General features: G+C 50.4%; 1 protein-coding gene across 3 annotated transcripts in view; it reads right to left on the bottom strand.

Moving 5' to 3' along the window:
• Nucleotides 1–302: 302 nt before the first annotated feature.
• Nucleotides 303–12856, bottom strand: part of RASSF2 (Ras association domain family member 2) — a 42239-nt gene continuing 29685 nt past the window's right edge. For all 3 annotated transcript variants that reach the window (XM_038571689.1, XM_038571690.1, XM_038571691.1), the window contains exons 6-12: nucleotides 10495–10583; nucleotides 9436–9596; nucleotides 8541–8642; nucleotides 7588–7639; nucleotides 6997–7118; nucleotides 5473–5570; nucleotides 303–3625 (exon numbers count right to left, since the gene is read on the bottom strand). In XM_038571689.1, coding sequence (XP_038427617.1) covers nucleotides 3556–3625; nucleotides 5473–5570; nucleotides 6997–7118; nucleotides 7588–7639; nucleotides 8541–8642; nucleotides 9436–9596; nucleotides 10495–10583 — 694 coding nt within the window. In that variant the 3' untranslated portion in view covers nucleotides 303–3555. The remainder of the gene's footprint in view (nucleotides 3626–5472; nucleotides 5571–6996; nucleotides 7119–7587; nucleotides 7640–8540; nucleotides 8643–9435; nucleotides 9597–10494; nucleotides 10584–12856) is intronic.

Below are 12856 nucleotides of genomic sequence, written 5' to 3'. Positions count from 1 at the left end.
GTTCAAACACAGGGGGTGCTGTAACCTCCCGAGACAGGGTAAATGCTTATCAGTTCCGCCTGCAAGAAGGGGCGCCACATTCATTTGTATCTCTACCTCTTTCTCGGAGATCATTTCTCATCTCATCTGACTCAAGCAAGACTTCATATGAAACAACTTAAGTAGCACCTCAAACACGTGTGCTGCTGCCTCAAGGATGCTGGAGACTTCCTCTACTTATTATTTTAGGCCCCACATCATGATTTGGCCACGAGACCCTAAAAATCCCTTGTTCATCTAAAATTTCTCTCTTGGCCTATCTATGGCACCATATTCTCCATGCTATGGAGCTTGGCCTTTTTTTTTTTTTTTTTTCTTGGATGAGAGCTTCTCTTAAGAGAGTCTCTTGCTCTTCTGGGACCCATTGCTCCTGACACTCTGAAACAACCACCCTCACCCTGCAGAAAAGAATTCGTGCCAAGGTGTTTCGCATCTGGGAACAGATTTGTGCTTGTCATTATATTTCAAAATCTTATCTACAATGGTGATAAAATGGCTTTATCCGGGGATCTCCAGGAGAGACTATTGTTTTCTTTCTCGTAGGGAGGAGGGAAGGGTGCAGATATTTCTCCTTGAAGTCTCAGCCCAAAGCCTCAGTTTCTGGTCCCGGCATTTTTCCCACAGGTGGGTGGCTAATCTGAGCTCCTTCCTCCCCAACCTCATTTGAAGAATTCAATTCCAGCAGCCTGGACCCCAGGACACACATTCCTCTCCAGCCTGCTCTGGCAAGCCTGAAGTCTGTGCTTCTAGTCCCTTTGCAAGACAGCTTCCCCTCCCCCCCCACCCCCGCCCGTGTCTTTAACTCATCACCTGCCCACTCATGTGATCACCGAGAATGTGACCTTGTGCTTAATTCCACCATCACCTGGGGGAACAGACCCCCTTCCCAGCCAGATGGACTCAGGCTTTTCCTTCATTTGATCACCTTGTAACACAAGCCCCTAGAAAAAGAAAGCCAGATGTGGCTCTACTGCTTTTTCACAAGTTAGGAAAATAACCCCATAAATTGGCCTTTTGTTCTTCACACAATTTCAGGTTCATCGCACGAAATTACATAAACCCACATAAATCAGTGGAGGAATTCAAAGCTGCCAAGCCATGTGATACCAGTGAGAAAATCCGGCTCCACACCGTGGAGAAGTGTCTCTGTTTCAGCCACTGCTATTTCAAAGGACCTTTCCAAAATTCCTGATCCGGTTATTAGGACGTGAGAAACGATCTCTAAACAGGGTGGGCCACAATGGGAAAGTCCGGCCCGCGTGAAGTGGAATGTATCCTGTCGGATGCGATTTCCCCTCACTTCTACCCGACCCCCACCCCCACCCCCATCTTTAAAAAGCCAGGCCTGCCTTGGAAAGGGCTCTGGCAAACCTGACGTTTTGCAACATTTCCATATTTAACCTCTCATAGTGCTAGCGCAAATCAAAGAGAACTTTTATAAACCAGAAATAGCTGTTCAACAAAAGTTAGCGGTTAGCACATTTGCTTTGTGGAAATGTTTCTGCCTCACCCACCAAGGAGAACCACTGGTGCCAATGTAGGCTTGGAAGAGTCAAAATAAAAAGTAGCTGGAAGACAAGTTTCTTAAGCCATTTTCTCAAATGCAAAACTCAGGAAGTGTGTTTGCATTCACAAACCGGAGCTCTCTCTCCCATCTGTAACAAAGGAAGCCTCTAGCCGCCCCCCACCCCCACCACAGGCCCCCCGGGGTTTTCTCTGCGTGTTGCAGAGCCCTACCAAGGTGTATGATTGAGACCAGGGCCTCCGGATTTCCAGTCCACGCCCCCACAGGGCTGGTGGTGCTGTCCCCAAAGAGGTTGCCTTGCTAAGAGACCCCCGGCAAAATGCCAGGTGGCAGCATGCCATCTTTTGGAAAGTCAACAAGAAGATCACAGCTGTGAGCCATCTAAAGAGGCCAGGGAAGCCACAGAGGAGAGCAGCAGTCGGGAGGACAGGAACGGCTCTGCTGCAAACATCCACCTTCCTTGTACTCCTTCCGCCAACTGCCCAGCTCCCCAAACCTTTCTTGGAGAGGAAGTGAAGAGATGGGGAGACCCCACCCCAACAAGGCTGAGACACCTGCTGTTAGGAGCTCCCAGCTTTGCTTGGTTTATCTCCACAGCCAGGCACCCTGTCTGTCCCTCTTCGGAGTCTGTCAGCCACACCGGTGCCTAGCTACCCAGCAGTCTTCCTGATGGGAGCCACAGGGGCCAGACTGCCCTCCCTTCCCCCCATTGGGGTCTGTTCTAAAGATCACCCAGGTGGCTGCCCAGAGAAGCAGAAAGAGAAGCTCCACCCTCCCTATGCACCAGCACAGGGCAACCCGAAGAGCTTCCCTGAGCCCCAAGCTCGGTCAGTAGCAAGGTCCTCATGCTTGGAGTCTGTCTCCAGGCACAGGGCAAGGGCAATTGCAAGAATCCCATGGCTGGAAAGAATAAAGCCTTGACTTCAAACACATGGCCTCAGATCCAAGTGCAGGGAGACCCTTGATGATGAAAAATGGGCTGGCTTCCCAAGCATTTGTCATTTCTGCAAGGAACCTCTACGGGTCCCTAAAGATGGAAACTCTGGCCACCACCCCAGGACAAGGCCAGGCCTGGGCCACCAGTTGACCAGGAATAAACCGGTGAGACCCTTCCTTCAACTCAAGGAGGCACCGAAGAGTTGGGGTTGGCTTCCATGGCATGGGGTTGGCAGGCTGAGCAAAGCAGCAAGCTCCTCCCCGCTCTCCTGGAGGTGGCCATGGAGGTGAGGACAGAGGCAGAATCCACGTGGATCATCATATACGTCTTTGTTATTTAAAACAAAGTTTCCAGTGTAAAAACTTGTGGGCTTATTGCATCTACCCCACAGACGATTTATCTTCCCCTTTCCACCAGACCTCCCCCAAGGAGGTCTATTTCTATGGGGCTGCTATTTCATTAATTTCCGATCCCCAAGCCCTCTGCATGTACAGGGGAGTCTCGACCAATACATAAATACCCCAAATGGTGAGCTTGCTGAGACCCCTTCCCCTCTGAACATGTGTGGCCGCTCCCGGGTACTTGAGGGAAGAAATCATTTCTCCAACTTCAGCCCCTCAGATTGGCGACTCCCCCGATGCTCCTGCCCCCGAGCAGCACACCTGCAAGCCCCGGGGCGCTTGTGCTGGTTGCCTGGAATTCCATTCCATGTGAATCTCAGGTAGGCACGTGGATATGTACCATGTGTGCACACACGCTTACGTGTGCACACGTGTGCTCATGTGCACACACACACACACACACACACATTTTCAGTCCTTATAACAAAATTCAAAAGTCCTGTGAGTGAAAGAAAGGAATGGAGCTGGGGATCCAAGGATGGGGAGTCGTCTGCTGGCTTCGCCAGCCGCTCTGGGCAACAGATGGTAGCTCGGTGGGAGCTGGTGAGGTCTGTATCTATACGTTTCCGTGGAAGGAAGGCACCCAGCTTCCCGTGCGTCTGCTCGTGTCAGCGGCGGCCCCCGTGGCATCTGGATCCCCTCCCTCGTGTGGCTCAGATGGTTGCTGGGGTCTCGGCCATCTCCTCCAGCCTCTGCCGGATCATCAGCCGGAGCACGGTGTACCTGGGGACAGACACAGCTGCGGAGGGCAGCAGGGACCAACACACCCCCCCACCGCCTGGGTCCCAGGGGCGGCCTGTCGGTCCCTCTGCTTCTATCACCGGCCCAGCCATCAGCCACTCTGTGGCTTGTGTTCATTTCCATACCCCGATGAGAGGAACTGAACAGACCAAATCCAAACCAGACGATTTGACTATTGCTAGAAATTCTGGCAAAAAAAGGATGGGAGGGCGAGAGAGCAGCGCCAACAGGAAGGGTTCCAAGTGCTCACTCTGCCCAAGGCACCACCACAGTAGCACGGGGCCTTCACCTGCGCTGGACCATCTGACATGGCCATCATTTGACCATTCTGAGGGGCCTACAAGAACGGCAGCTTCATATGCTTCAAGCTAATACCAGTCCCTACAGATTTTACAGAACAGGCCAGAGCGACTACCAGGCATGGGGATCCACGGCTTGATGCAAGTGGGTCCCCACCCCTTCCCTGACCTGAGGGAGTGCAGATGCTGGGGCCTCCGTGCAGGGCTAACGAGGACATTCCTCATGCCCAGGGCTTTGCCCGGCACGGCAAAAGCTGTCTTTAAAGTTTGGCATGGGGCAGCCTGGGTGGCTCAGCGGTTTAGCGCCGCCTTCAGCCCAGAGCACGATCCTGGAGACCCCGGATCAAGTCTCACGTCAGGCTCCCTGCAGGGAGCCTGCTTCTCCCTCTGCCTGTGTCTCTGCCCCTCTCTCTCTGTGTATCTCATGAATAAATAAATAAATAAATCTTTAAAAAATAAAAAATAAAGTTTGGCATGTAGCAAGCATTCAGAAAACGCTAACTGCTTTCCTACTAGCTCTTATCACTGATAGGGCAAATATAGCATTGGCGCTATTCTCCGGTGGCAGAAATTAATCGTTTGTTCCGCCACAGCCATGAAAAGCAGTCCACTTTATGACTAAACGTGGCAAAAAAAAAAAAAAAAAAATCTTCCCAGAGAAATAGGGTGAAATAGGTAAAGGGGATTAAGAAGTGCAAACATCCAGTTGTAAATAAAAAGTCACAGGGATGGAAAGTAGAGCATAGGGAATACAGTAAAAAAATCGTAATCACATTGTAAGGTGACAGATGGGGACTATGCTTATCATGGCGAGCACTGAATAATGTATAGAACTGTTGGATCGCTGTGCCAGACGCCTGAAACAAATATAACACTGTATGTTGACTATACTTCAATCATAATTTTTTTTTAATCCTCCGCAGAGAGATGCTTTCCTGGACTTTTCAAGCCAAATGTAATTCCCAGAAGAGAAATGTTAAGAAGGGAGAAGGGTAGGAGGAAAGGATTCCAGAGATAGGTTGCTTTGACTACTTTCCACTGCCAAGACAACCTTCCTGAAATCCCTGGAACACTTCACGTCCCATATCAAAGTGAGAAGCTGACACAAGAAGCAAAGAGACTGGAGTGCCTGGGTGGTTCAGACGGTTAAGTGTCTGCCTTTGGCTCAGGTCATGATCCCAGAGGCCTGGGATGAGCCCCATGTTCGGCTCCCTGCTCAGCAGGGAGCCTGATTCTCCCTCTCCCTCTGCCAGCTGCTCCCCCTGCTTGTTCTCTCACTCTCTATCAAATAAATAAAATCCTAAAAAAAAAAAAAAAAAAAGAAGAAGAAGAAGCAAAGAAACCAACACCCTTCAGCTTTGTGTCCCCATCTGAGATCTCAATTGGTCATGGGAAGGCCCTGGAAGAAGGACCACAGGACCCAGGCCCACACACAACCACTCAGCACATCCCTACAAGGCACCCGAACAAAGAGCCAGCTCACTGAGGCCCTGGCAGGAGCCCAACCAGTTGCCCTGGGGCCACACATACTTGCGCATCAGCTTCTTAACTTCCCGATCTTCTTCCTCTTGGAGCTTCTGAATAAAGCTTTTAAGGACAGGCATCTCGAACTTTATGTACTGGGCCACCTGGAGAGGAAGAAGTGAGTCTGGGGTGCATGCACGCCCCCTCCCAACCTTATTCCAATTCCTTTTGGTGTCTCTCTCATGAAAGGCACCAAGGCACAGGACACCCGATTCCTGCACTGATCCAGGATTTCTTTAAAGGCAGTAGCCAAGCCTCATTCTTCTCAAGGCTGCAGTCACTCCCTATACATGACACATATCTCCGAACTTCTCATTTCTTGTCCCGTATATCCAATGCACAACAAGGTGATACCAAACAGGGAAAAGCACTTTCTCTTGAGGCAGTGATGCAGAGGAAGACCCAAACCCACAATATTCAATAAACTTCTCTGTTCTCCCCTAAGAGGATTCAGGGAACCATGGCTCAGGATGATGGCTTACATCTAGAGTCTCAAGTGGGCATCCAAATGGGAACTTAACTTGGGAGAGGCTGTGGGGGTGAGGGTGGCCCCTAAGTGAGCTGAAGTTAAACAGCCCTCCCTCCTCCTACACAAGAATCCCCACCCTACTCTATCAACTCTTTTCCATGGGAAAGCCTATTAATATTAACCTTCTATGTGACGTGTGACTTGCTTTGGTCAATGGAATGTGCGTGGACATGACATAAGGTACATATGAGTGGAAGTTTCAGATGAGTTTACAAGGTTTGGCCTGGCTTCTTGCACTCCAGCCAACTGCCATGGGAAGTGTACCCTAGGAAGCCACTACCCCTTAGGCCTGGGTCTCTGAATAAGAGACATGCAACACACACCTGAACTCAACCCACAGCCTAGAGCCGAGCTGGGGCTACCAGCCTGCAGCATCCAAAGCAAGAAAGTAAATGTTTGCTGTTGCAAGCAGCTAAGATTTGGGGATGTTTGTTACTATAGCAAGAGCTGGCTAATACATAACATCAGGCAAAATTATTGCAAACAACTTGACATTGCTAGGAGACATTTGCAGAAACTTCTTAGCCCTCTTACAGGACTCTAGAAAGATGGAAGATTGACTATTTCTATGTAAACCATCTGAAGGCTGAGCATTCCTCCAACCGCCTCCCTAGGGCATACCCTCAGCCTAGTCTCCGTATCACTCTCCCTGCTTCCTAGCCATTGTTCCTTCAAGCAAACCTGGTATTGCAGAATGGCAGCAAAATGGGGCATGGCCCTTGGCCAGAAAGTCAAACTATGTGACGCCTGGGTGGCTCAGTGGTTGAGCGTCTGTCTTTGGCTCAGGTGGTGATCCCAGGGTCCTGAGATCAAGTCTCACATCAGGCTCCCTATAGGGAGCCTGCTCATCCCTCTGCCTGTGTCTCTGCCTCTCTGTGTGTGTGTCTCATGAATAAATGAATACAAGCTTAAAAAAAAAAAAGTCAACCTATACCCTCATCGCAGGTAACCCAACCAAATCACTGCCCTCCTGAGGAGAGACCAACCAAAAGGGGACTCACGTCATAGGTGACTTCCTCCACCTGGTCCTTCTCCATAAGAAACACTTTGGAGACCTGCTCACACGGTCCCTGGAGGATTCGGGCAACCAGAGGGTAATCGGTGTTTTTCAGCTTCTGTTTCTCTGAAACCACACACAGCCAGAACAGCCCTGAGTTTGGCCTGAGGCCTTGCTCACCACTAGTAGTGGCCCACTCAGGGCCCATATGGCCCAGACACCTTAGAAGATACGGCCAGGTAAGTCAGGAGACTCAAGTGATAATGGTCAATTCCTGTTCAAAGTAACTGTTCCCTCCCCACTCTCCCTGACAAAACTACCAGGCCCCAAACCCGTTGGAAGATGCTGCGTCAGAGGAATTGGTTTTATCTTCTTGAGAAAATCTGGTTCCCTTTTAAATAAGCAGTTAGGTTTTAGGCCACATCGGGCATTCCTCAGTGGACTCAGCCAATGATCCCACCAGCCTCAGAGGCAAACAACATTTGGAAGTTTCCAAAAGCCAAACAACAAGCAAGTGAGGCAGAGGTATTGTTTTCCAACTTGCTGTTTGGAGTAAAGTACAAATTGTCAAGTACACTGTGTTTTTCAGACTTACCACCGCTGGTATGCACCACATACAAAGCAAACTCCTCTGCGGAATTCTCGATCTGAATCAGAAACGAGAGGTATTGAAGAAAGCACACATATTTACGCAGCCCATCTGTAAGCCACTCCTTCTTGAACATGCAAAGCTAAATGGATTTTGGGCACTTCTCAGGGGGAGCTCTTTCCAGCTCTCAGAAGTGATGGGAGGGAGGGGCAGGCAGGTAATGTTACCAATAATGGTTGATAAGAACTAACATTTCTTGCACCCTGCAGAGCACCATGCTACACACTTTGCACTTTGCTCATGCTCCCGACAGCCCCTGAACAGGGTCCCACTAATCCTTGTTTTACAGAAGATGACACAGAGGCACAGGGAGCTTCATTAGCTCGCTCAGCTCATCCAATCAGCAGGTGAGGGGTGGGGATTTGAACCCAGAGCCCATGCCAGTAGGCCACTAGGTGGCACTGGCCTCAGTGATAAATAGGAGTCTTGTCTCCAAGAGATTTCTGATTAAAGGGACTGTGGAAAACACACAGAGTAATGGGACTTTAAAAACACTCATGCACTAAAACTTGCACATGTGTCGAAGTTCATTTTTCAGAGTAGGTTCCCCAAAGATGTTTAAGTAATCAGCCTATGCACAGCGTCCCAAACCAGTCACCAGCCTGGGGGTCTGAGGGCCGGTGCTTCTCAGAATTCAGTGGCACGAAGATCTCCTGCAAGCTACTGAACCCCTGAGACCTTTGAGCTTCGGATTTAGCAGGTCTGATTCTGGGCTAGGGCCTGAGAAGCTGCTTTGCTAACTGGCTCCCATGGGATGTTGATGCCATGGGGTCTGCAGAACCCAAGTCCCTACCCAGGGCCCCCCTTACTGCACACTCTCCACAATCCCCCTTTCCACCTCGGGGGCACCCCAGGCACATGTGCCCCCACTCCCAGGCCAGCCAGCAGAGGGAACTTGCCTTAAATTTATTGAGGAGCAGCTTCAGGACCTGTGGAGTAGTCATGGTGCTGTTGATGCGGACGTTGGTGACAGAGCCATAGGCTGGCGTGAACACGGATGTCTGTCAATAGAGGGGTCCCACTCAGGGTGGCAGTATGGACAAGACCTAGGGACTAAAACCCAGGTGTCCCAGCCCCGTAACCTGGGGTAAAGGGCACAGTGACAGTGGCACTCACCCCGTGCACCCTGACAGCCTGCCCAACAGTGAGCTTTGATGTCAGTAAGGCAGCCCTGGGCTTTTCCTAACTCAGGAACTCCCAGTGGGAGGCTGGTGGTCCGAGCTTGGGCGGGGAGGGGGGGGCAGGAGGTGAAGGGGAGGAGTCGAACCAGATAAGGAAGGAGGCCCTCTCTCCACACAGAATACACAAAAGGCCCCTTCCACTATGACTTCAACACAAGGTCTCAGACCACTCTCCCATGATGCACTTACTCCTGAGGCTGGATTTAGACCAGGCACTGGGAAGGAAAGAGCAACAGCTGGCTTTGGGTGAGGCAGGTAGTGCATGGACACCCCCTGATTTGAGTCCTTCAGCTCTGTTTCAGGGGTAGCCCTTAGCTCACAGAAAATGAGACCACACAGCAGCCGAGATGCACATAGGAAGAGGGTAATGTGTGGATTTTCCAAGGAGGGGGGACAGCTCTGATGTTTGTGAGGTCATCTCACGCACCACCCTAAGGGGGCTTCTGATCTGGGGTCGCTCATCCCCCACAGAGCCTGAAGCCCACCCATGACCCAAAGACAGAATGGCAAACACTTGGCTTCCCACATGTCTGTAGCTTTGACGTAACAGCTGCCCAAGAAGCCTTATTCCCTTGGGGCTACCCCTGGCCCCCCCGTCCCTCATCCTCTCTACCTTGTGGTTGTAGAAATGGCCATTGATGGAGAAGCGGTGGCGTCTGATTCGCCTTTGGTCACTGGGTGTCCTCACATTGCCACGGCGACGCACCCCAACATCGCTGCGTGTGCGCATCAGCTGTGGGGTGTCTTCCTGCAGGGGCTTCAGGCCCCTGGAATCTAAGAAGAAAGGGGAAGATGAGCTCTGTCTACCTGAACTGGGAATGTGGCAGTTTGCACGCAGTACCCTCTTTATGGCCAATGCTACAGTACCCGCCATAAAAACAGTATTTCCTGCTGGGAGAAAACATGTGGTATAGTTTACTGAGAAGCAACACGGAGCAGAGACTTCGGAGCCAGATTCCCAGGGCCCAATCCCAGCTCCACCATCGCCATGTTTCACTAACCCTTCTAATGTCTCAGTTCTCTCATCTATAAAATGGGCATAATTTAAAATAGGCATAATAACAGCACCCCCAGAGGGAACTGTTGTGAAGGTTTACTGAATTAATTCACGCAAAGCATTTAGAATAGCGCTTGGCACAGGATAAGCATGACATAAGATTTGCAAAATACTGCAGACTGACAGCAAAATTACAAATGCACATTGCCTCAGGCCCAGAAATTCCACTTGAAAGAATCCTATGGACACTGACAAATGTGTGAAATGACACGTGTCCAGAGCCACTAACAGCAACCTGGTTTGTCACAGCAAAAGGCTGAAATGACTCCAACGTCCATCAGTAAGGAGCGAGTCAACTAACAGAAACGGAGATGTGCAAAATGCTACCGCTTGTGCAGAAAGGGGAGGAGAAGAAACGACCTCCAACCATAAAGGTATGTTCTCTGTATTTGCTTGTATCTGTATAGAGTATCTTGGAAAGAATTCCTTCAAGCTTTTTCTAGGGAGGGAACCACTATGGTGGGTAGAGGAAAAGCGAGAACTTTCTATTGTTTCTTTGAATACCCTTTGAATCTTGAACCATTGAATATTATGTATTCAATTTACAACATCTATATCACATCAGGCTTCACATAGGTGAGCCCAAAGCAGGAGCTCTTCCCACCACACATGTACCTGTGGGGCTCGATGTCTGTTCACTCTCGGGCGGGGCATCCACTTCTGAGATCTGAATGTTGGGCATGGTAAGGGGCTTCAGGATGGTGCTGGGGAGACAGAAAACCACAGGGAGGCTGCTCAGCTCCTGCAGGGGAACACTCCCCCTCCTGTAAGCGGAGCACTTTACCTGTGCCGGGCTGTGCCAGGATGGGGACCAGCTCACACCCATGTGGGCGGCCTGTACAGACTGTCGCATGAGGCTGGCCCCGCTCCATGGCTGAGCACTGGATGTGGAGGGGGTATTTTGGAGGAGAAGAGGCTCAGTCCCAGCCTCTGCAGCAACGCAAGCACCCAATTCATCAAGCCCAGGATGGAGAACGCCACAGAACAAAATCCGTGTGTTGTCTGCACTGAGTTTCTAAGCACGTACAGGTTCTACAGCTTATTTGGAAAAACCCTAATAATGGGCATTTGTTTCTCTAGGCAAGATTCCAGTTCAGATCCTTTTCTGTTGGAGGAGTAATTCAGGGATTACTTCTGGCATCTAAAAGGAATGGAAGTAATAGGTTGGCTGCCACGAGGGTCAGGGCAGCATGGGAAGGGCCACTGATGGGGTTCTTGGGGTTGCCCGATGGGATGCTCAGCCAAGCTGGACCATAAGCAGGCAGTCTGAGTGGAGTCCTAGAATAATTGGCAAATGACACCCTTATAAGCCAGAATGGATAATGCTAGTAGCTCCTCCAAAATCAACAGAAGATCTGACCAGAAAGGAGAATCGTATTTCACCAATTAGGACCATCCCATAAGGAGAAGACTGTGGGCTCCCTCAGACCCAATAGAGATGGGACTTATGGTCCAGACATGACAGTTTTAAGGAAAGACAATGAAAACTGAAAATCTGAAGGAACTTCCCATTGTAGTATAAATCTGGACTTCTGACCCCAGAAGGGAACTGGACAGAGCCGCTTAAGGAATGGTGAACATTTGGCGCTCACAGCGACCACCGCCCCCTCCCCTCACCGAAGCAGAACGTGGTCTCAGCATACTTCTCAACATAGTGGTCCGGGTATTCACTTTATTAGAAAAAGCGTCAGAAATAACATCATTTACCCTTCTTGACAAAGTACTGGCAGGCTTCAAGAACCAACCAAGAATAGCTTGAAGTTGCAGGGGAGGGAGAAGAAACAGCGTGCAGAGTAAAGGACCCTTTAGCAGGCTCAGCCCAAAATCACACAGTTGAATGGAATTCTAAAAAATCCTTTCACATAGGGGACGCAAGGGAGCACAGTCCAAGCACGGGATATTGCCTGTGGAAAGGGTTTGGCCCACAGGAAATCCAATATAGTGAAAGGGCTGAAATCAAAGCAGAGTATGAACCTAGCAAAGTACATGAAGCCAGAGAACCTTCTTGACCAGGCATCCCAGCGTCTGATAGGTCAGGCAATGACCACCCTCCTAAAATTCCCTGGGAAAGAGAGCAGATGAGCTCTAGGGTTTGGCCACAGCATAGGTTTCTCTCAACTACAGAGGAAGATTGATTTGTCTGTGGAGAATAACAGAATGTTCAGTGTGTCCAGCAGGGAGGGCTTGGTTCTGGTTTAAAACAGAAAACCCAGCACTGTGGTTTTGGCTGAGAGGTCAGGACATCCCACCCACAATCTGGCCTCAGGGCAGCACCAGCAAGATTCAGGATGAACCAGCTGGTCACTGGATACCAAGAACTGAAGTCCGTGAAAGCAGTCCCAGGAAAGAGGTCAGGCCTCACTAGCTGCACTTGGCTACTTATGTGGCAGCAGAGGGGGGGGACGAACAGGCTAGGTCTTCACAGACCTTGCAGTGGGAAGGGAGCCTCCCAGACTGCGGACTGTCACACTGCCACCAAGCTCCAAGTGTGGCCTGAGGGAAGCAGCCCCCTGGCTGACCCCATTTGAGTGGTTTGGACCTTTTCTTCTTCCAGATTCCTTTTCTTCTTCCAAATTTCCCCAGGATATGGAGGGCTTTAGGGGCGCCTGGGTGGCTCAGTGGTTGAGCATCTGGCATGATCCTGGGGTCCTGGGATTGAGTCCCAAATCGGGCTCCCCACAGGGAGCCTGCTTCTCCCTCTGCCTGTGTCTCTGCCTCTCTCTGTGTGTCTATCATGAATAAATAAATAAAACCTTAAAAAAAAAAAAACTCCCACTAGAAATATTCAGACGAGGCCTGATTGGCCACTAGTGATACCCCTGAGAGACTTGGGAATTTTCCATGAGGGAGGACACGCTGCAGCCAGGTCTTGGCGCTTCTCCCCTCTGACTCTCCCCACCATGATTGCAGTGACAGGGCATGGTGGCCCAATCACACCCGCATCTGCTCCCTCCTCCTTCTCCTAAGCCCAGAACAG

This window comes from Canis lupus, chromosome 24 (assembly GCF_011100685.1).
Source record: "Canis lupus familiaris isolate Mischka breed German Shepherd chromosome 24, alternate assembly UU_Cfam_GSD_1.0, whole genome shotgun sequence".
Taxonomy (NCBI): Eukaryota; Metazoa; Chordata; class Mammalia; order Carnivora; family Canidae; genus Canis; species Canis lupus.
The sequence above is the reverse complement of the archived record's forward strand: the minus strand, read 5'-3'. Positions and strand labels throughout refer to the sequence as shown.